The sequence below is a fragment of the Athene noctua genome, chromosome 12 (assembly GCF_965140245.1).
Source record: "Athene noctua chromosome 12, bAthNoc1.hap1.1, whole genome shotgun sequence".
NCBI lineage: Eukaryota > Metazoa > Chordata > Aves > Strigiformes > Strigidae > Athene > Athene noctua.
Window position 1 is genome coordinate 14998141 of NC_134048.1, and position 23730 is coordinate 15021870.

Sequence of the window (23730 nt, forward strand, 5' to 3'; positions counted from 1 at the left end):
GTTCACTGTAGACCATATGAGAGAGACTATCAATAAATATTATCTTTAAATAGCTTTCCTATCATTACGGAAATGCAAAAGCCTCTGTTCATAATCCTGTTGAAAACAGAGCCCTGAACTCATGTAGAGCAGCGGATTCAAAATAATTTTCTTAACAAAGGCATCTTGCATATGAAGAGTTCATCCTAAGGCACTGTTTGACCTCTTGGTCTCTCATTATTATCAAGTCATCAGAGGGTCTTTGGAGAGAAAGGGGAAAAGAAACCCCGAGATACAGTTTATTTGTAAAACCTACCGTGTAGCTTTAAAGCACATTCACAATGAAAAAGAGTGTGTGCATATATATATATTTTAAAAAAAAATCTGTCTGATTTCAGGAAGTCTTACAAAAACAAAGTTAGTGCAAATTACAGATTTTGGGGAATGTGCACTGAAGTTGAGAAAGGAGGATTTAAGAACAAAAGTTCTCTGAATAGATTAGAAAATGGGGAGCGAAAGGCTATTTTAGACGCAAACATGTTTGCTTACGTATTAATTTCTTTAATATCATTTCTTTAGGCATGACTATAATTGCTTACGAAAAATAGGGCATTGTCATGTCAAAACTGTGGCATGTGTAGCTCTGACTTTTTTGGGGGGGTCAGGGGCTAAATTCTCCCTCCTCTTCTTTTTTAATTATTTCTTTTTTAAAGTGAAATTATTTCAGAGTTGCAATGGCTTCAGTTACTGCATGCGTATTAGGAAGCGAAGTACGACACATGACAGAAGCCCACCCAAATGTTGAATATATCATTTATGTTTTACAACAGTGAATTATATAGAAGAACTTTCAAGTCATCAAACTGTAATTAAATATTGCAAAGACTGTCTGAAAAATCTTTAATTTTTAATGAAAGTTAAATATATATTGTCAGTCTACTTGAAGGTGTAGTATTTTAATGCATGACGTTCAGAACAAATTGGATAATGAAATGATTACTTTTAAATGAAACTGTTGCAGAAGCGTACACGTTTCAGCTGGCAAGTATCTTCTCAATACTCACACTCACACAGTCACACACTCAATAATTGTGAATTCCCAGGCTGAAATTACAGCTACTCTGAGGTTTCTGGTGGCAAATTAAAAATCCCACAGAAGCAAAGCTTGAATGAGTTAGGTTCCCCAGATCATACAGGAAAGTATTCATGGCTCTTCTATGTATTAAATAATTATTTTTAAAAAACATGGACACATCAGATTTAAATGTATTATCTTTGTCTCACAGTTATAAATTGCAAGGTTTTGTACAGTTGTGGATTATTAAGTTAGATAAGATAAAATAAAATCCGCTCTGCAAATCAGACCTAGATATCCGTATGTAGGATTGCTACTCATAGATTTAACATAAATGTCCCATTAGCAGCGTGCTCTATATCAGCAGGTAGACAGGCAGGGCTTCGCTATGCTGGATGCTGCGTATGTAATAAATAGGAAATGTTCCTGCTCCCATAGAGTTCTTGATCTGAGTAAGTCAGGGATTTGTTTGTGAGGCTGCGTCCAACTAAGAAATTCATGGCAAGAGTCCTGTCATAGGTGGAATACGGGGATCTGTGTGTCCTGGTGCGCGTGTGCGTGTTCTCTATCAGCTGTGATGCAGTATGGGAAGCGGGGCTGGAGAGTGCCGTTGCTGAAGTAACCAAGAATTTTGTTGTGAACTACACCCCAGGGCAGATCTGGGGTGTAGGTGTGAACTATGCATGCGCTGCCCCAAAACGTGAGCTTTTGCTGCCTGCTCCTTGGTAGCCTGGGCTGTGGGGCTTCCGAATGGGAAACCCAGGCAGGATTGGTCTCAAAGTGCATCATTTTGAGTTATATTTGTGGTAATGTGCTTGGCCTTTGGTGGTAGCCCCAGAGAAGTGTTGGGTGAGATGGGAATTACATGCCTTTGAGGGGTCTCGCTACGTTTCCAAAATGTGTCCCTGTCATTTAAAAATTGTAAATGCTACGCACAAATGGTTTATGTTGCGGAGAAGTTCTTTTCGGTTAGGATAACAACATTCGGCGTCAATACTGGCTTAATTAAATTTTCTTTTATGTTATCTTGGCACCTCATTTTATGTCGGGATCACATTCCTAATGCGTTCAAAACCCCGTAGGATCCCAAACTTTATAGCTGTTTCTTTCCGTAAAGCAGCAGCTCCTACTGCAGTAGGTCTGGCTCTAACAATGATGCATTTTGAAATTGCCTGCAAAATGTGAAATATGTCTGCTCTAATAAAACCGGAGTTTTTAGGCAAGTCTGAGGATTTTAATGTATTTACGGAGAAGAGATGCCTTCTATTTCTTCAGCTGTATTTTCATAAAGTTGAGATATTTCACTATTAGGAAAGATGGAGGAAATAAATCTAAAATACTTGTTCCCCACCCATTTTTCCTTCAGCCTGTTCTCATCCATAAGATATAACGGATGCTAATATGGCTCAGGCATCTTAAAAATCATAAGTTTTGCACGATGGCTGTTGTCTATTGCTGAGAGTCCTCATGAGTCAAAAATCTTTCCTTCAGCCTTAGACTTTGTTTACATTTTGCTTTTTTTCAGTACTTTAACTCTGGATGCAAATGGTTTTTCTGTTGACTTCTCTATCATTCTCTGATGTCTGCAGATATTTGATCAGCTCTCTATTCTGTGTGTAGCATGGCCCTTCTCTGGCAGCTCCATGCCTGGGAAAAAAAAAAATGTTATCAATAAGTTCAGAGGAGCCTCAGCAGACTCGGGGAAATTTCACACAAACATAAAACAAAACCTAACCCCTGTGACGGGGAAAGTTTACATTGTGCCAGATTTTAGCAGCTTTCTTGTGCCTTTGGTGAGATGTCAGAAGCGCAGGTGATTTTAATTTTCTTGTACAGAGAGGAATGGAGAAGTTTGGAATTTGCATGCATGATCAGGACCTGTGTTTGGGAAAATGTAAACTCATCACAGTGGAAAATGTGTTGTTTGGAGTCTGAGGGTGAAAACAAAGCTGAGGATTTTGGAGAGACTGCCTGAGCCAGATGGCCTGGTGCATTCCCAGTCTGGCAGCCCAACTGCTCCCTCCTGTATAATATACAGCCATTTGTTCTGGGATATTTACGCTAGAGCTGTTTCCATGTGAATGTTTGAAAACCATTAAAAATGAACATATTAGGAGAGATAAATTTATTTAATTTGTGTGAATATTTCGATAAGCAGGCTGTGTATCAAAGGCAGAGGGAGACTGGATAAAATAATTAGATGCTTCTGAATTGTGCGTTGAGAGACACAGCAAGAGCTAACCGTCCTCGCCCTGGGACCCAGCGCTCTGCTACTTGTCCGGGATAAACCGCGCTGGGATGAGTTGAAATTTTGCCTGGGGAAGGGGTAAAAACGCGGGTAATAAAGGGTTAAGTATTCGAAGCCAAATAAATGTAATTCACAGTATTTTCTGTGTAGATACATAGTGGATACAAGCCTAATCCTCTCTGGGTGAAATTCTGGCCCATCTGAAGTCAATTGCAAAGCTCCTATTGAATTCGGTGGGGCCAGGATTTTATTTTCTCTCTGTGTGTATGGCTGTATACGTCATTCCAAATCATTTTAGTTCTGTTTTCAAAAAGACCCTCGTTTTAATGAGTTTTTCTTCCTCTTTTATTTCAATAAAGGAGATAGTTTGTTTTGTGAAACAGATGAGGAATTTGAAAGCGAGTGGATTTAGATGCATGTTGATTTCTCTTCTCTTACTCTTTTAAAATCAAGGCCATGACATAACTGAATAATATAATGACCATGATCTCATTCCTTCAAGATTATTTTTCGTCCAGTTCAGAAAGCAGGATTGCTTGACTGGCAAGCTGACACCACGAGACGATTCTGCCCTCAGTCGTACCAGCATAGATCTGGATTTATTCAGGAATAGTTAAGGACAGAATCTGGCTCTATATTTTTCCAACTTATTCGTTGACTCTTTTACTGCTTTTTCCTGCCATCTTTACTGGGGAAAAAGTGGATTAAATGAGAACTGTAGTCTTGACTTTTATATTACACCCCCCACACCCCCCCTCCTTTATTTGTTTGTTTATTTATTTATTTTTATGAACTCTGTCACTGAAAGGTTTAGGTGAATTGTCTGAGGCACATATCGTCTAGAAATGACTGTGGTGTGTTCAGTTTAGTAATTTTTATTTGCTGGCAAGTAGTGAATTGCATTTAACTTTTTAGGCAGATTTTATTTAAATGGAAGTAAGGGAGTCTTATATTTTGATACTAATTTTTCGGGGGCCTGATTTTGAAATCGGTGCACAAGTGATTGTTACTCACGGGGATTTCTTGTAGAAAGGTTACTTGCGCGAGTAATGGCTTACAAAATGGAAGATTAATTTTGTGGGGAAATATTTAAGTTGTTCAGGAGAAGAAAAGCTACTTTGAAATGCTTATGAAATAACTATGAGTTAAAACTACATGAAGTAAACAAAAAGAAAAAAACAAAGTCTATAATTTTGCATTTCCTTTGCTGGTGTTTTGTTGTGCAACCCTGATGTGTATTTGCAGGCTTATTTTTAGCTCTGCTGTGGTCTAAGTTTATACACTGCAACTTTCACTTTATCTCTCATTGATGTGATCCCTATTTGTAAAATCACGACGATGTTAGGGCAACAAGGAATCCTGCCACAGTCACCCTGTTTTAAAGCCTGAACTTTAAAAACTAATAATTGAAAAAAATATTTAAGATGTTTTTGTTAAAAGGGTAGCTTTTTAAATCTTACGGTTAAAAATTTTCACAACACGAATATTGTAGACCCTTCCTGTAAAAACAATTCTGGCAGCTATAACGATCTGAAACTTTAGCAGTTCCTGTTTCCTTTTTGAAACTAATTGCAGAATTAATGCTTTAAAGCAGTGCAGTTTGCAAGACGGTGGAGTATCTGTAATACTGTCGGGCAGCCATTCATGGACATAAACAGTTGGTGCTTTACACACCCGTTTGAACAAGCAAATTGGGACATAGGAATGGGAGTTGGGGATGAGTTGCTCAAAAATGAATTCAGCAATTCCTCCTGCTTCTTAGGATTTCCTAGAAATTCCTGCAGGAATAGGATATACTGGAGTAGCTGCACTTAATATGGAGAAAACAAAATGTGCATGGGTACAACATCGGTAATTAAATGCAAATAAAGTGAAAAGCAAATCCTTAACGTAGAAGAAGGCAGAAGAATGTCATGTGCGCAAAGGAGGGATCACTGATGCTAAACACAACAGACAAGGTGATTATGTACCACAGTGTTGACTCTGCCCGTTCATTATTGCTATTTAGTTGAGTTATTTAAGCGGGTACCTGGAGGTTAAGTAAGCATAGCAGCAGGAAGAGAAGGGGAGGGGGAAAAAAAAGAAAGTAAATTTTGTGTTCTGGTTTGTCATTTCTAGTGTTTCCTTGGCTTCACTGGCAAGAAGATAACTCGTACTGGGTAAATTTATTTTAAGATTTGAAAGTCTTAAGAAGAATGAGCCAAGTTCGGCCGTGCTCTCTCAGGCACTGTTCCCCCCATGTCACGCTGTGAGTGTCTAGAGGTGAACAGGGACTGGAGGTGTTTGTCTCCACTAAAGGCCTCAGGGGTAGAGCTGTTCTTTACCCCCACACTCTGCACTCTCAGAGGCAGATTATTCTTTAATTATTGATTAAATTCAAAAATTGCTGTGAGCTTTCCCCTTGCCTGGCCTGTCCCACTGCCAGGTGGAACCTGATTTGGGGTTTTCTAGAGTCTTTGCAATGTCCCTGCCGACTGATCCCATCAGGTGTCAGTGGGTTACTTTGGTTCCCTGGTTTTGGCTGAAAGAAGGCTTCTGCCCATCTTCCCCTTTAACGTGTGGAAATGAGGATCTCCTGAATTTGTCCCACCTCCTGATGTAACACACGGATGACTGCAGTGCCATCTTCAAAGGCTTCCTGCAAACCATCTCTAGCTCTCTTGGGCACTGGTGAGGAAGTTCATCGAGGTGTGGGACAGCAACTGAGCGGGACGTGGGGTCCCAGCTGGGGTTAGGGGGGTTTGCTGGTGTCTGTGCTGTGGGGACCTTGCATGCGTCCTGTGACCACTTTCATGTACCCTTTATACGAGTGCTGTGTTCGCAGGGTTTGTGCCTCACTGGTGGGAATGACAGGGCACAAGTCAGGTGAAACTCCGTACCTGTTAGTTGCAATGACATCACCGACCTGTTTTATCTTAGCAGAAAAAGAAAAACCAAAACCACTGGCTCTCAGGTTTTCGGGGAATGCGCATAGCAAAACCGAAACGAAAAAATTAAAACTAGCAAAGATAAAACAGCCCCACTCCTGATATCATTTATGTAATAATTAAATAATTTTATAATGCATAATATTAACATTGCATATATTACTGTTAAAATGGTGTTAAAAATCAGCTCATGGTTCTTCAGATTTGTGTGTCCTGAGATCCGTGCCCCCTTTGCAGGTACAACACCTCTTACCCTTGGTGGGTTATATTTGTAAGGACTGGGGAAAGCTGTTCATATGATCTTACTTCATTGTATATTAAGATAACTTATTTTTTCTCAATATTTTCCACACTTCCATTTCAAAGTGGTCTCATTCTATAAAATGTACTTAATTTGTATAGCATACTTTTTTATTTTCAAACCGCGACACTATTTTATTGTTAGCTTTAGGATACTCGCATCAGATGTTATTTTATCTGCAGAGTTTGTTCCCCAATTTCTTCTTTTTAAGTCTGTATTTTAGAGGCTGAATATGTCACACCAAGGTCAAGCGTAGAGCTGATGCTCAGATGCAGGGGTGGGCGTACTTCCAAGGCTGGGGCTCTAACCATTGATCCCAGCTCTGGAGTGGCACCCTAAAAGATTTAGGAACCTCAGTGCTATCAAAAGATGCTTTTGAGAAGGCAACTTATTTTCACTCTTGTTTTGCTGCTAGAGGGCTGGTGCCTGGGACTAGGGGTGGTTAGAAAACAACTCTGTCCTGATCAGATGGAAACCCTGTACTGAGCGGGCTGTGAGTGCTAACCTAGTTCATGTGTAATGTCGATCCCTCACTGTTGCTGCTGGATCTGCTGGTGGGAGCACTGCAAACACAGACTCTTCTTGAAATGTGAATACACTGACTTTCCACAGTTTTAACTTAAAGGATTCTCCCCGTGCTCTCTCAAATTTCTCAGGCTGGTTGATCCTCTGTTTGTTTTGGTATCCTCTGCTCTGGTAGGGCCTGCTTCTCACTTATTTATATCCCTGTAACTCCAGAGTTCTCTCTGGAAAACGGTGGATCGTGAGGGTCAAGGAGAGAATCAGGCCCAGGCGCTTTCTTGGGAACTACCAGGAAAATTCCTGGGCTGTGTTGCTTTTGTAATTAAAAATATATGAGCTCTCTCTTTTCTTTTTTTTTAATGAATAGGACCCAAAGTATGCCAAGCCTTACTGTTTTTTTCTTTTAATGCTATTAGATTTATATTCTATTCTGATTTTAAAAGAAAACTGTGGTTGTCTTGACTACTAAAAAAACCCATCCTACACACTCCTTGAGAGATGTGCAACAGGGAGGAGAGAATTTAGCTGTACTCAGCTTGTGCTGTTTTCCAACTGCGAGTCTTGGAGCAGGTTTGGTGGAGACGCAGTCTCCTTAGCCTGTGACTTGGCTTGCAACTCCAGCTGCGCCTTCAGTTACTGCGATGTGCTTTTATTTTCTCCAAACTCAGCTTGCTAAAACAGCTAAAAATCTGTTTTGTTTCTAGGCAATAGTATATGAAGGCCAAGACAAGAACCCAGAAATGTGCCGAGTTCTGCTCACACATGAAATAATGTGCAGGTAAGAAATACCCCGCTTCCAGTTAATTAGTGATGAGAAGATGAACGTGTCTCTCAAAATCTAGGTTGAACCTGCAGCTATTTTCGGACTTAAATTTATCTTTCTTGCATTAAACAATCCCAAAATAACACAGTTCAGTGCGTGTAATTAGCAGCAAGGTCTCAGTCGTCACACTAGTTTTCAATTATTTATAAAGAGTTATTCTTAACAGAACGCTACTGGTTTTCATTTAGACACCATAGCCCACAAAAGGTCTCCTCACCAAAATTAACAGTCAATTATAGTCTTCTAGCACTAAATGTCTCTGTCCCCAATTCCCAACAAAACCTCCTCAGTAAGATGACAAAATAATAATTTTTCTTTTTTTTTTTTTTTTTTTTCTGGGTGTGCATTAAGACTTGAGGTCAAGAGTCCTATTTTGTCCTGGTTGCTGCCCACACAAGGTCCCTGCTCGAGTGGAGCAGAGTAGGTGATACTCGTCCATGCAAAATATGTCTTCTTGTTGATTTTCTTTAAACTTCCCTGTGCAGATTTAGCTCTGCCCTGTGCTCTCTTCCCCTGAACATGCCTGCCTGGGGTTGGTCACTTAAATTCAGGACAGTCAAATATCTTTTCTCCCAAAGATGGTACTTCTGCAGCTGCTTCCTTCTCTTTTCTAGCTGATTGAAATAGGTGAAGCTTCTTCTACTTCCTTTTTACTGCAGAGAAGGCAGCATCTTCTCGCAGACCACTTCGACACCTAGGAGAGCTTGACCTTGCAGTCTCATTAAAGTTAGTGGGTGTTTTTTGCATGACTGTAAAAATAATTTGTTACATGTTATTCGATGGCAGAAAATAATTGCCTGGTGGAAGACGAGGCAATTCTTGCATAAGCTTATTGTTACAATCAGTTGTTTTAAGACTGTAAAAATGCCATTGCATGCGTTGTAACTTTTACAAAACACATTTACTAAAAAGGAGTAACTTGAGGGTAGAAACTAGTACCCACTTCTAAGAGAATAAACTTGGATGAGGGTTTCCTGGTGGGGGAGAGTTTTAGACAAAATATTCAGATGGAAACTTCTCTGTTGGTTGATTTGAAAAAAATTTTTTTTTTCATTCTTGGTGATCTGCATGTTTTGTCCTCCGCGGCAGTTCCTCCCTGATAAAATCCTGCCGAAGGGCTGACATGCTGGCAGAGACAGAGCTGCTCTCCTTGCTTTGCCAGCCTGGGTGAAACCCTGTGCAGCTCCCCAAATTCTTCCTTGCAGATTTGGGGGAATTTTAGTTCTCATGTGTATTTTTCTAGGCTGCTTCATTTAGTAGGTCTGGCTTCTTCCAGGAAACCAAAGATTACCCATTGCAGCCCGAGAATGATCAGAGCAGACGGGTATCTCCAAGAGGTGCCTGAGCTTCTGCTCTTGTTGGGAGCTGCCGTGTTGCTTTGCTAAGGACTCCCGGCCTCTTCTCCCAACCACTTCTCCCTTTCCAAATGGCAACCCAGTAGTGCTGACAACTCATAATTGCCCTAAAATTCATTGGCCCAATTAGCACCACTTTCACACTAGATACCTAGCCAGGAACAATTCATGGAAATATTAAAGGAGGCCCCTGACCTGATAAGGCTGAAGTGCATGCTTTGCTTTTCTCCTGTAATAGACCAGTAAAACAGTGGGACTGTTCACATGAGTAAAATTAAGCACATGCTCAAGTGCCTTCAGCGTCAGGGTCTGAATCTGCTGTTAGTCCTGGGTGATGTGCCCTCCTGATTCTTAAACAGCACGGTTATGAGGTAGGAATGAGATCTGCCTGCCACTCACTGAGCCATCCGTGCCAGAGTAAGAATCACCTACTTTAATGCATTAATTTTCTTACAAATACCTCAGAAGTTTAAAGAGTAAGAAGTAAATTGAAACTTTATATAGAGGGCTGAGTTTTAACCAGAAGATCAAATACCTGCATCAAAGATTTACAGCCGTTCAATATACTTTGACTGAGATAAAATTATTTCCGTTCTGGGAATGTGGAAAGATGTGCAGTCTTTCCTTTTATTAAAGCACTTTATACTTTCTTTGTTCTTAAAATTCACTGGATCAGGAGCTTTATTCGTCTCCTTCTATTTGTTTACTGCTAGTTCTTGCTTTGTGTTTCATAACCATAAGGTGGAGGGGTAGCAAAAAAAAAATAGTCTCTGACCACAGTAGGCAAATATTGTGTGCCTGACAGGGTGGGGGAGACATATTCAAATTTCTTACAGCTCATATTAGATATTACCCATTTCCTTTTTTGCCTATACATGTGTAAGAGGGTGCTGTTTGTTTACTAGGCCGCTTGACCCTATTGCACAAATCTGTCATCTATTGTGCTGCTAACACTCTTTTAAATTGCAAATCTGATGCTCTTTAGGGGTCTAGAAGGGAGAAAAAAAATATCTCTCCACACCATTCTGTTTCTCTTGATTTCTTGCCTGTTGTAAGTGGAAGTTGGGATGTGCTGAATTTGCACCAGGGGTGCAAATGCAGCCTCAATTATAAGCATAAAATTAGAGTCTGTTCCCCATTAATCAGCTCAGCTAATTGCTATGCACTACCATTAGCCATATGGTGTGAAAGACAGCTTGCTCTCCCTAAGATGAAATTTCTTCATTTCAGACATGAAATAGTGAGGGCTCTGTATTTTAAAATAGCTTGTTTTAGATATTTAATTTCTAAACAACTTTCAGCAGTGCTTTCTATCAAGGCTAACTGCACAATAAAACTTTGCATTTATGTGACAAAGCTGGGTATTTATAGTATACTACAACTATGGCACGGGTAAGACAAAGAATTCAAATGTATAGGAGAGTCCTAGTTGTGGTAGGAAAGTGGGGCTGTGGTTTGCTTCAGGTGGCTGTTTATTTCAAAGGATTTCATTGTGTTTTGTCAAATATAAAAATCTACACTGTTGGCGAAAATGTTAATAGCTGGGGAGAATTCACAGCCTCAGTGGAATTTATTAGTATTGTAGGCAGCATGGGGAGGGACATCTATAGTTAATATTGCCTCAACAATTTCCATTATGAAACCTTCAGTGGCTTACAGCTTTGCCAAACTTAAACTGTTCTGGCTGAAATGTCCTTTGCAGGGTGTCAGCCTCAGGCTGACTTTCTTTGGAAAGTTTCAGCTAAAATGGTTCAGTGATTTCTGAGAATGAGGTTGGAGTAAAATATGGTTTTTGTCTGTGTAAAATAAAATCTTACAGCTGTTTTGGCGAGAAGCTCCCGTACCTCCACGCTTCGGGGTGAGGAGCCTGTTTGGGGCAGGGGTTGTCCTGACCACATCGTCTGAGGGATGAAATCCACCTCGCTGGGAGTCTCTGCAACATCTCCCACACGGACTCGCTAAGGACTTGTTAGAGCCTGGCAGCTAAATGATCGGAAAGTCGCATTTGCGCTGGCCACGTGCCATCGCCCCGTAATTTCTCATTGTTCATTGTCCCCGCAGAAAGCCTGAGTGCACAGATACACAAAGCAAGGCTCCTCTCACGAGCGATGCTCCTGGTCGCCACTCCAGGGTGGGGACAGGAGGATTTGGGAGTTGCCAGATGTTGAGGCAGGGGGGCCATCTCCTGTGCATCTGCGGCGGGGCCGGGCAGTGTGGGGTAGAGATGCTTCATCATCACAGGGAAGGCAAGGGGAAGAGGAAGGTATGGAGCAAGACGGCAGGAGGGCAGCAGGTCTCCAGAGGGTTGGGTGAGGACAAAGGCAGCCACAAAATCTGGAAGAGGTGGTGGCCAGGGGATGGGGAGGCCTGCAAAGGGGCAGGATAAGGTGTAGGGATGAGACCTGAGGGTGGCAGTCAGGTGGGGGGGAAGCCTGGGGTAGTCAGAGATGGAGTGCAGGAGCTGGAGGAGGTTGTGATGGCAAGAGGCTGCATTACCATTAAGGACTACTTGTTTTAGAAACAAGCAAACCCCCAAACAAATACATTTTTTGTGTTTTTTTTTTTCTGTGGGCCAAGGTGGTGTTGTGCCTGAGCTGTGGCTTCTTGCTCTGCTTGGGAAGAGGCATCACGGATGGGCAGCAGGGATGAGTCCTTGTCCTCCTGGATGCAAGAAGCCAGCGCTTGGCACCTCTCCCTGCGCTTCACAGAGCCTTGCTGGGAGCTGGGGGGCTTCTGGGTGACTTGGAGAAGCTCCTAGGAATATTTAAATTCTTTCAGGGAACGGAGAAAGGGCACTAAATATTTAGGAATTTATTTTCAAGTGTTAAGTAGGCACTAAAAGCCAAAGCTTTCCAGGCAAGTTGAATTAAAAGCACTTCTCATGCCGCGCAACCAGGTCTCAAACTCAGGATTTGCGTGATGTTTTAATTCTCTGCATAGAAAAACTAGGGTAGATGAGGCCTTGGATTCTGCTGTTACAGGAAAGAAATGCAAAAGGCAAGCTGAGAACATGTTTCTAGAACATGAAAGAACATTTGGGGTCTCTTTTCATGCCACACAGCCACCAGATGGTGGGATGTGCCGGCCATGTACCTCTTCCACATCACCCTCAAATTGTGGTGCAAGGAGTGAGAATTCTTAGTATTACTCAGGATTATTGGGGTGCACTCTTGGGAAGACCTATCCAAACGAGGAGGCCACCCGATCAGCAACGTGGTGTTTCCCCCACTCTCGAAGCCTGGTTGTGCCCATTGGCCAGTGCCTGACTCCAACCCGCTCACGGCAGGAGGTGAGACTGAGGCGTCCCCGTCTTTGGGCCCCCGCGGCCGCCTCTCCTGCTGGGTTCGCTCCCCGGGAAGGTGCCGGCCTCCGAGCCTGGTGGTGTGTGGATGGTGGTATCTGCCCATCTCGGGCTGGGAGCCTGGGAACCTTTGCTCGCCTGAGTAAGTGTGGCAATTTCTGTCCCTCCAGTCTGCTGTGAGAATGTCAGGACTAGCCCTGATTTGCTTTAGTCACAAGAACTGCATTGTCTTAACTTGTGCCAACTCTGTTTCTAATTACATTTTAATCATTTAAAAATGATTAGCAGTTTTTATTGCCTTGTTTGTGGGTAAATTTTCTCACCCCACACATTCTAGCTGCACTCCAAGGACAAGTCCTTTTATAGGCAAAAAAGCCCCCTGAATGTCCACATGACTATTTACCTACAGCATATTTTATTCCTTCCTAAATTTTAATACTTTCTGGGTGCCAAGGCTCTTGCATTTTCTGGTGGATCAATTGTGGTATTGTGCTGTAAAATTAAGCAGTTTTTTTTGGCAATCCCAAACAATGTAACTTCCACCGAAATGAAGATACCGCACATGTGTTAACTGTGAAAAGTTTCAGCCCTGAATAGTTGCCTTGAAGCTTTTTGCGGTGAAAAGAATTATGTATTTTCCTCTCTTTGAAAACAATTTTTTTTTTTTTTAAACCATGTTTAAACAGGCTGTTTTTGTAAAAGGCCCCCCTTTTTTTTTGTTATCTTTAGTGTGGTTAGTTGCTTTATTGCTAATCTTGGTGGGTAACTGTATATTATTCACTCTATTGTTCAGCAACACAAGAGAACCTTTGTCATACTCCCAACAGGGCTATTTATATAGCGTGGCACTTCTGAGGGCTTCTTCCTGCCCTGATGTTCTTCCACCTTCTGGGGAAAAGAAAATAGTTATAGTTCATTTGAGTGGGAGTGAGAGCAGTGGTCGCTCCTGCCAACCGCCCAAAGTCAGCTGCTGAAATGAGGGCAATGCGCAGGTACCCAGGATGGCCTTCAGAACAAACTTGGTGGTTTCCAAAGATTTGGTTGCGTGTGGTTGAGGTTTACCAGAAAGTTTACTGAATGGAGAGATGCACTCAGGTCTGGTCAGGGAGAGCAAACGGGGTGGTCGTCACTGCCTGTCCGTTTGGTGCCATCATGGGATGGGGTCCCTGCAGTCCTTCACCCCACAGGAGCTGCCCAATCTTCATCCAGCAGGTCCTTGGAGACCAAGGAGGGCTTAGGAAGACCAGGAGCTTCTTGGGTTTTGTTTTTGTTTTTTTTTAATTCCTTGGAGTCTTGATTTCAGTGGGGGATTTTCTGTTAAGGGACACCAATAAACAGGAGCTTTCCTTGCTAAATGGGTGTTTTGTTGTGGGGTGTGTGGGTGGGTGAAAGCCTGAGGCTTTGCTCACCTGCATAGCTGTGACTTGGTCTCATGGGCTTAGATGCACTACTGGGGAGAACAGGGCGGCCTCCACATTGCTCAGCTGCAGCTCTAGATGCACCAGGAGGGATTCCCATCCTAAGCAGAAACGTATATATTGCCTGTGAGCTTACCTGCAATACATTTATGGTTCCTAATGGACAATAACCTCTGACAAGGAATCATCACAAACAACAATTTAACTTCTCTTAGGAAACAATGAGCCACCTTAGTTCAAAAGAATCCCAGCCTCGAGGTCAGCGATGGAGCAGTGCTTTGGGAGACGGAGCTTATATTTCACATGCCTGCTTTGTATCTGACCTGACGCAGGGCACCAGCCGCCGGAGCTGTGCTCTCCATGGCATTAGAGATCATTAACATGCTCAGAAAACTTGGGGAAACAGGCACGCTCGAGCATAAAAAAGCTGCTGCCGATGGCGCTTGCATTTTAGCTCCCCCATTAACAACAGTGTTTCTTAGAGGGAGAATAATTGTGCTTTTGGATACGGGGGGAGGATTCCCAGTAGCTGAGAATTGGGTTCTGTGTAGAAGCAGGAATATCCTGTGGACGTGTAACATAAGCGTTAAGCAAATGCAAAAACCAGGCTCAGCGGGGAAAAAGCTGCCTTATATTGTGTGTGAGTGTATGTGGGACAACTGTTAAACCCTATGGAAAAGAGGCTACAAATAAGCAGGTCTCCCTGTTTTGGGTGATCCTTGAATTATTATTTGTGAAAGGGGCAAAACCCCTCTCTTTTTATATTTTCCGTTGCTAACCAGCTGTGCAAGAAGTTAAACATAGTAATTAACCCATATGTGACCCACTACATTTGACTGATTTCCAGGCAGGGACCGAGCAGTAACTCTAGCTGGCAATTTGAACCTACCATGTTCGTAATGATGATTTTACAGTGTAATGGTCGCACTAAATCCTTTCACTTTTGCTCTGTAGCCGCTGTTGTGACAAGAAAAGCTGTGGCAACAGAAATGAGACTCCATCAGATCCAGTGATAATTGACAGGTAAGGACTGCTATTGTTTCCTTCCATTTTTTTTCTCCCCCTCCTCATTATAATGAAACACCTGCCCTGTGTTGCTAATGGGGAAGAATTAGGAGTATATACGGATGAAATTTTGTTTTTGATACCGAATTAGTTGTGCTTTGCGATTGCGATTGCCACGGAAGGGCCATATGGAGGAGAACGGAGCGACCTGCTCTTTGGAGGGCTCCGCTTCTTGTAACTGATTCATGTGCATAAAGAGGAGATTTTTCTTTCTGACTTTCTGTGGCTCAATTCACATGCTGTGCCAGGGAAGCTTCAGGAATAAAATAATAATAGTTTGTGATTTATGAAATGTGGTTGGGTGCTTATAAATATTTAACTTTTATTTGAAAAATGTTTGAATCATTATCACTTTTAGCTACAGTAGTTCTGTTGGATGCAATCCATCTACATTTTAAGGTTTTTATTTATGCATAAAAACAGTTGAAAAAAATAGATCTGCAAAGTAAGGCTTTTTTCCTCCTCTTATTTTCTTTCATTGGAATACTATTTTGACTGTATTGTCAGTTGATTAATTCATTTTTGCCTGTCTTAATTATTGTGTTTTTAAACAGATCCATATTGCTAATCTGACAGCACCGACTAAATCACTGTAGTGTGTAACATCTATTTTAGTTGTGCCGAGCCACGTGTAGTTTCTGTGCTTGCAAATTATGCAAAATGGTAGCCAAATAGTCATTTTTACATTTTAATTGTCCAAACTCATTGTATAAAGCCATGTGCGATAACCAGGTTATTATGCAGCATTACTCTAGAAGAGTTAAATGGCCATGAAGTACTGAAAGTGTCTGTCATCAGCTGCGGAAAGCAATACCCTTGCACGAATCTGTGAATGGAGGGACCCGGAAGGGAAACTACCTCTACATCCAGGGCAAGAGCATGGAATAGTGTGCTTCTCCTTGCATTACTGTCTGAGCTAATGTTTGCTACATTAAGTTTAAAGTATCTGCTGTGCCAGTGCATCCATTTTATGAAAGAATGCGAGGAGGGTTTGATGTATTGGGTGCCACGTGCAGAGAGCGGTCCAGGGATGTGGCAGAGCCTTGCCTGGCATTGTGCTCATCCAGACTCCCAGATTTACGGTTCTTGTTTGAATTTGGTAAGAAAGTGCATATACTGGAAGTTCACAGCAGATGTTTTGATTAGCTATAATAAGTAATCCTGAGAATGTTTAAGTCTCAGAAGATATCTCAATCTATTTTAACTGGGCAGATTTTCATCTTCTGTGAGCATTAGGTAGTAACAGGGAAAGTGGGGGGGAAAAAAACCCCACAGTGAAATCTGTATAGAGATGTGTTTTATAAGCATGCTGCAGAGTTGAACACTATAAACATGGTGCTGAGTGGCATTTTGAGCAACATGAAAGCTACAAAATTCACATGAATTTTTCATTGTACTGGAAAGTGAGATGTTAAGATGCTAATGGCGGGTTTACGGAAATATTTTGTTTAACTATCTAGTATGCAAAACAGCTAGTTGCAAATCATTTTAAATTATGAAAGCCAGAGATGCTGTCTGTTACATGCTTCCTGCAAAATGCGGAGAACAGTTACATGAAAAAAAAGCAGATTTACCTTCCTAGCAGTGATCAATTTATCAGTCTTTACGTAAATTGATGCAAAAGGTACCAATTCTGCAGATTATTTTTAAAGTGCAAGCTAAACATAATTTAAAGATGATAATACAAACCCTACCTCACCACCCATACTGAATCACGCTTGGCTTGTGAATGGGTTAAGCTTTTAAGTTCTTCGCTTGGTTTTAAATTGTGACTTTGATACAGAAGGTTGATATGACTGTGGTTTGAATAACATTTGATTTTGACCTGTTCCTGTGGGTTGCAATGGTATAAGAAATTTGACTCAGCAGTACTGTAATTAGCCCTCCCTGTGTTTTTGAAACAGGATTGGGTTACCTGGATTGCATTAGTGTGGCTTCTATTGTTGCCGCTTCGCATCTGTCCCAGTAGGGTACTTAAAACCTTTTCTTGGCTGGGGCTAGTTCAAACAATTTAGGCCAAATAAGTATGTGCTTTATACAGTTAGTGGCTTTAGTGATGTTTCTCGTGACATTTATCCTATTCATTTTTTTCTCCCCCGTTTGGTTTGGAAAGGATGAAGTGATCTATATGGAGCCTTTTTACCTTAAAACGACTCCTTTAAAATTGTTCTAACATTAAAATGCCTGCACAAGTCAGAACATGTGTTTAGTTGTACTCCATTGTCACTTCTCCATGCACACAATTTTTAACTATTATGTCAATTGATATGCAAAACCATATTTAGCTATTTTTATTTGCATGTGAGCTTAGAGAATTCATTTACCATTTGGGCTAAAGCACTCCCACATGCCTTTACGCTCTGATAAAGTCTTGCCTATGGATTTAATCTAACTCTTGCATCAAATACTGCGAATCCACAGACTCTGACCTAACATAGAGTTTAACGTAGAATCTATCCATGGGATTTTTGACATATGTACTTACATGGAAATGCTATCCTCTTCTTACATGCTGAAATACTATTTTGGATTGATTAATTCTCTTTGATGAGGCTAGAGAAACTTGGGGTAGAGAGCAGTTTGTCTTTGTGGCGGTTTAGTGAACTTGGTGAAGAGGCTGTTTGGCAGCTTCAAAGTTAGATGTGTTGTGTTCTTTTTCAAACCCTAGATATATATGAGAAGTAAATAATATCTTTTTATTTAATCAAAATGTGGGGTTTAAAAGGAGTCTGTAGTTGTGTTTGAAACAGGATATGGCTTTATCCTTTATAAAATTGCTTTACGTTTTGCTCTATTATAGTATCAGCAGATACAGCAGTGAAAGGGACCTAAAGAAATTTATGCTTATATAGTGATCTAATTTTTCTCTGGAGAACAAAATAAATCTATTATGCTTATAGAGCAGTCATTTCAAGGAAGTTTCTTGGAAACCTGTGTGTGTCTGAATCATCTTCTTAGCATAGCCTGTATATTTTATCACTAATCCAGTTACATGTGTTGAGGTGAAGATCCGATGAACAGGAACTCATTTTAAAAGGGGTATTATTGTCACAATACAAACGCACAATTCCTCCTACGAATGTAGTGGCAGGGCGGTATTGTAATCACACTTTAAGAAAACACAGAGCACTTCCTGTTATTAAATTAAATTCTAGATTGATTTAACTTTCAAATTGTAACTCATATTTGAATTTAAAAGGTTTGCAATAAAATTCTTGAGAAGAAATTGAATAAATCGTAGTTTTATTACCACTTTGGATATCCTGGTGTCCTAACCTTTTTCCTTACAGTTATCTTAGTTCAATAAATAAAACCTCATTAGACTATTCCCATTTCAACGAGTTTATTAAATTTTACAGGAGTAATTAGCATAAGCTGTGCTAATTTTTCTGGAAGACTAATGAGAGAGCTTCCTAATTAGGTTTGCTTTGTAAGAATCAGAAAAGATGATAATGACAAAAGTCACATAGGGGAGAAAGTGGGGCTTTATATTATTCCTTGGTTCAGGAAAGAGGTTCCTCTCTCAGCATTCTCTTCCAAACTTTAAACCCAATTTACCGTTGTCAGGACTGATATTTAATGGTGTTACCCATGCCTGCTGGGGCTTCTTTACCTTTTATGGCTGCATCCAGTAAACAGGAGTCCTACTGACTGATAGAATAGGAATAACCACTGCAATCCCAAATATAGTGGCAGAAAAAATCTCAGCATTTAGGATCTATACCATATACCTCCAGCTTGTGATGCTGCATGGAAAAAGGGCTGAGAACAGCCTGCTTGGCAAGTGCTGGTTCATCCCAAATTTTGCTTCTTCCCAGAGTACTCGAGCAGGCTGATGGCAGTGACCTGAAGTTGGCTTTGCTGAGATTTACCAATACAGATGAGGCCTAGTTAAGAAATCTCACCACTGTCTATCTTTTGGATAGATAAAACTTTGCTGTGGTGTAAGTCAACGGGCTTTGTGCTGGAGCTCCCCCCCTGGGCCAGGCTGTGCCCTTAGGTCAGCATGGGGATGACCAGGGTCTCTTCTGGCCCTTGTCTGGCAATATATAGAAGTTCTTCACGTGCTGCTTTGGATGCAGTTTCTGAGGAATGAGGCTCTTTCTGGCTTTGGAGAGGCGCCTTACGCATTTCCAGTGCAATCAGAGCTCTTGTCGTGAAGCAGGGGTGAGGAATCATGGATTGAAGGCTGTAATATTTTTTACACTTTATTATCAGATGACACCAAGGTACATTTTAGTGCACGACCTGCTACCAGTGTTTGAAAGGCCTGTGTGCTTTTGACGCCTGCTGTACGGGACGCTCGGCTGGGCTCTCTGTCCCCAGCACACCCAGCTGCCACGGCTATGGAGGGAGCCAACTTACCTACATATGTTTTTGAAATCTTTCAGCCTTTAACCCGAAAAATTTTATGTTTGTGGGTAGGATTTCACTGTGCAATGACACGAAAAGAGGCATGAATGACTTTCAATGTCTCCATTTTACCTCTTTACAAGTCATCATGTAGTGGATTGTATTTTACGGGTCTGATCATCTTTTCATCCTAAATACCAGGCAGGTGGAAAAATGACACAGAGGACTGTATCTCACTCACTGCATCCTCCCCACAAATACACTTGTTAGGCAGGTGTGGCGATTAATGCATTTTGCAGTAGCTTTCCATGCCTGGAGGGAGAGTGATGGAGATGCAGGCGGGCTGGCAGAGGAGGCAGGCTTCGGGAGAGGTGCTGGCGTGAGGATGAGGTGGGGTTTGTTTGGGAGGGATCTGCCAAGGATTGCTTTGCTGCAGGGGATGGGATCAGCGCCGCAGCTGATCCTCAGCCAGACTCCAAGGATGTGGGCTCGTCATAGCACTGGTGTCACAGCAAAGTGGCAGAAGATGCCAGGCGCTTTGGCAGTGGTTCCTTTGCAGGAGTCCTAGTTCCTGCCCTGTCCTGGTCACATCCTGAGTCCCTCCCAGCCATATGCAGTACCTGAACCTGGCTGTGTAGGGTCAGGGGAAGGTGTGTGTACTGGTGTCCTGCTTCCCCCTTGCTCACACCAGGGATGGGGCTGCAGGAGGCTGTGGGTCCCATCTGTCCAGGGTCCTTGGGTGGGTTTTGCATGCGGGAGGGCAGGCATGGTGTGCTCAGATAGGTCTCAAGACATAGGTGAGAAATGCTCCTGAGCTTGAATATTTGGCTGTTCTCTTGAGTCTTGTACTGGAAAGTGCCCACCTCATTGCTGTGCCCCTTCCAGAGCCAGACGGGAGTTACTGATCCAGCAGGGAGGGAGTCCAAGGAGCAGAAACCAGGTGACGGAGGATTACCCCCAGCACCGCAGAGATGTGTCCCAGGCTGTCTTTTAAGGCTCTGCTGACTAAACCCTCTGGGCCTCTAAGCAGTGTGTTCAGACCGGCAGAAGTTGGCCTGGAGCATTTCACGCGAGCTCCCAGAGCCTGTGAACCCATACATTTCTGAGAGGGGAGGGACTGAAACACACATCCTTGAGGATTTGGTTATGATTGATGCAGCTGAGAAGCATTACCCAAAACATTTCCCACATGACTTAGGCAACTAAAGGCATTTGGAGCTGTTGTGAGATAAAGGGGAGACTCTGATTAGTAGATGCTTTTCACACAGATTCAGACATAAATGATTGCCCCTCTACCAACACTCCCCATGCATGCGGTGTCAGTCCTCTTTCTGGTGATGAAATCACTAGAGCTGGGGGTAACTTTGCAAGGACTCTTAAAAATCTTTTGGTTTCAGCCTACTGGGGTTGGCACATATCTGCTGCTTCAAAATTGATTTACTTTGCTCTTGGGGTTGAGTGAACTTGGTCAGGGTCAAACCAGCTTCTGCTTATTGTTTTTTTGATTTCTCTATCCTCTGCCTCCAAGAATTTTTGTATAATCTCAAAACTATTATGTAAAAACCTTAATTTGGTCTCAGCTTCACTCAGGAGGTTTGTGATTTTCTCAGCAAACCTGTTCTGAGTTTTCAGTTTGTTATAAAACCCCAAACCAGGCATGTTTTATGTGGTTTTGGGTTTCACTGCAAACATTTCACACTACTCTATTAGTTACTTGCTTCTCTCAGTGATGCCTTTTGAATCTGCAGCTAGTGTTTTGGGCTTTATTTCACTGTGATCTTATGCCTGATTATTACTATTTAATATCATGATGATGTAACAGAGGCTCCTATCGCAAAGAGGGCTCATTGTGCTAGATGCTGTGTAGTCTCTAGGTAGGTAGATGATCCTTTTCTTGAAGAGACATGGTTCTCTTGATGCAGTTTGAAAATTGAGATTTTTCTATGGAGAATAAAAATCTTAGGCTTGTATTGAATGTCCTGGGGATAAGGGAGACTGAAGACCAGTCCACTCTATTGCTTTTGGCATCTGCCTGTCATCTTTAGTGCTCACACAGCCCTTTGGGGCTTGGCCAGTTGTGCTGTCAGACCAGAAAGGTGATTTGAGTGAACACCTGGGATGTGCTGGACCTGCTGCCCCAAGACCCCGAGGTCGGTGTATCCATGTCCATAGAACTCTGCTGTGCCTTGGGTGGATGGCGAGCCTGGGGTGAGCAGCTCTGCACCTACTGCTTTCAGAGCTGTGGCTGCTAGCAGGTTGGTAAGTCCCTCGGGCTCTTTCTGAAAATCTCAGTCTTGGTTAGCAAGGGTCAACAATTTTAGGAGACTGCACTGGTTTGTCTATGTCCTTGAAGTCCATCCTGAAGACCCTATGGGTTTGCTTGTGCAGAGGAGCACTCCAAGGTCCTAACAGACCTCGTGGGTTACTCTGCTGCTCCATTCAGATGGCAGGATTTGGGTATCCAAGCTTAGAGGTGCTTTAAGAAGTTTGGCTGCCTCTGCAGTGACCTCCCGCAGCATCAGGAAAGCTCCAAGTGCACCGGCTTGGTCCCAAGGGGAGCCCAGGGCCTGGCAGGGTGATCTGTCCCTTTGTTTCTGGTCACAAAACTTCAAATGTGCTATTCATACCTATCGATTTCTTAATAGGAACTCCTACTTCAAAGCGTGTCCTGCAGCAGGGAGGATGTGCTCAGCGCAGTGGGCTACCCAGCTCCATGCAGCTCAGTGCCAGTTCTTCTCTTTCTCAAGAGTGGGGATTTTTAAAAAAACAAAAAACCCTACTGGCTTTTTCTCATATGAATATATATATATATATATATACACACACACATATACATATATATACATATATACACACACAGTTTCTGGTGTGGATAAATTTCCTGTCCCATCTCAACACCTGATTTATTTCCGTATTTGCTGTCACAGTGGGAATGCACACACGAATAAGAGTGATAGGAAAATGTATTTGCAAAGATCATCCTCAGTTTTAATGCAGATTAGCTAAATTTGTTCTGAACATGAAAAATGTATCTTAGCTCTATCCCAGTGTGTATTTAGTAAAAACATAACCCGAGCCTTATTCTGCAGAAGCTGAGGTGTATGAGTAGTTTTCTTCCTCTGAGTAGTCATAAATGTTTGCATGTTCTAGCCACCAAAATGTATTATTATAAGTAATTGGCCACATCTACAAAAATAACTATGCTAAATTCAAATTCACTTCTGTGTGCTGGAGGCATATAATTTTAATACAACATCTAACGAATAAAGTTAAAAGAAAGTAAGAAACAATTGTAGGTTTCTGTGTAAATCATGACTGAGATAACTTCCTAGAAATGAATTTAACGCTGTCCTCAGAGAGCAGCAAGTCTCTGTAGTAGTAGTGGTAAATACTGGTATGAATTTTTCTCTTTCCCTGTAGCATCATGGGTTTTTTTCTGTAACAGTTCTGGAAAAGTACAGAAAAGCCATACAAAGTTCCCAGTGTGTCACATTAGCAACTCTGCATAGGTAGTTTGTGATCAGAATATATTACTGTATCAAATGAGTGTTTACTTTTTTTGCTAAGGACAGTATTTTAGAGGCTTTTTTTAAAGCAGAACGAATAATTTTCTACCCACTCTTTAAAAATAGTGTTTGGAAATAGGAAATGTAAAAACAAATTTTCTAGTGCTGTTAATATGTGAATTATATGAAATCAGTTATTAAAAGGCTTTATTTCAAGTCACTGAAATTATATACTGGACAGTAGTAAGGTGACCCAGATATAGAGCCTTTCACTGCAATCATTGAAACGCTATGAACAGTACTGTTTTGTCTTTGGTTTCTTGCTGCCTCTAAAGGTGTAGGCAGATGAAGATAACTTTAAAAAGAGCTATTTCTCCAATTACAAGCTTTTGTCCAAGAGCAAAGAAAGATTTTTAGACTAACAGCATTCACTATAACAAAATTAAATTCCCTTCATCTGACAAGAAGCTGAGTTTGGCAATAGTCTGGGATTTTTTGTTGGAGATATAGCAGAAGCTGCCCTCTATACCCACTGTTTTTCCCTGCAGCGGTGAGCCTGCCAGACCTGGAAGGCAGTGACTGGAATTTGAGGGGGGAGCGAGGCGGGGAAGGGGGGGTGGGCACTGGGTGGTGTCACACACGGCCAGAGCAGAGTGGCCACCAGCCCGGGGACACCACTTTCCCCTTTGGTGGTGAAGTGGGGGTTCCCCTGCCCAGCGGTCCTGGGGAGGGGGTGAGGGAGCAGCATCACCGCTGCTGTCCCCCCCCGCCGGGCCGGGCCTGGCCGCCTGGCCAAATCTCTCTGGTTTTGTAACAACGCGGTAATGTCCAAAGTGGCATTCCACAACTATGCCATC

At 42.1% G+C, this 23730-nt stretch overlaps 1 protein-coding gene across 16 annotated transcripts in view; it reads left to right on the forward strand.

Annotated features, from left to right (window-relative positions):
• Window positions 1-23730, forward strand: part of EBF1 (EBF transcription factor 1) — a 283869-nt gene that overhangs the window by 4609 nt on the left and 255530 nt on the right. For 15 of the 16 annotated variants that reach the window (XM_074915724.1, XM_074915728.1, XM_074915735.1 and 12 more), the window contains exons 5-6: window positions 7757-7830; window positions 14904-14972. In XM_074915724.1, the coding sequence (XP_074771825.1) occupies window positions 7757-7830; window positions 14904-14972 (143 nt within the window). The remainder of the gene's footprint in view (window positions 1-7756; window positions 7831-14903; window positions 14973-23730) is intronic. The other variant, XM_074915737.1, reaches the window with a different exon arrangement.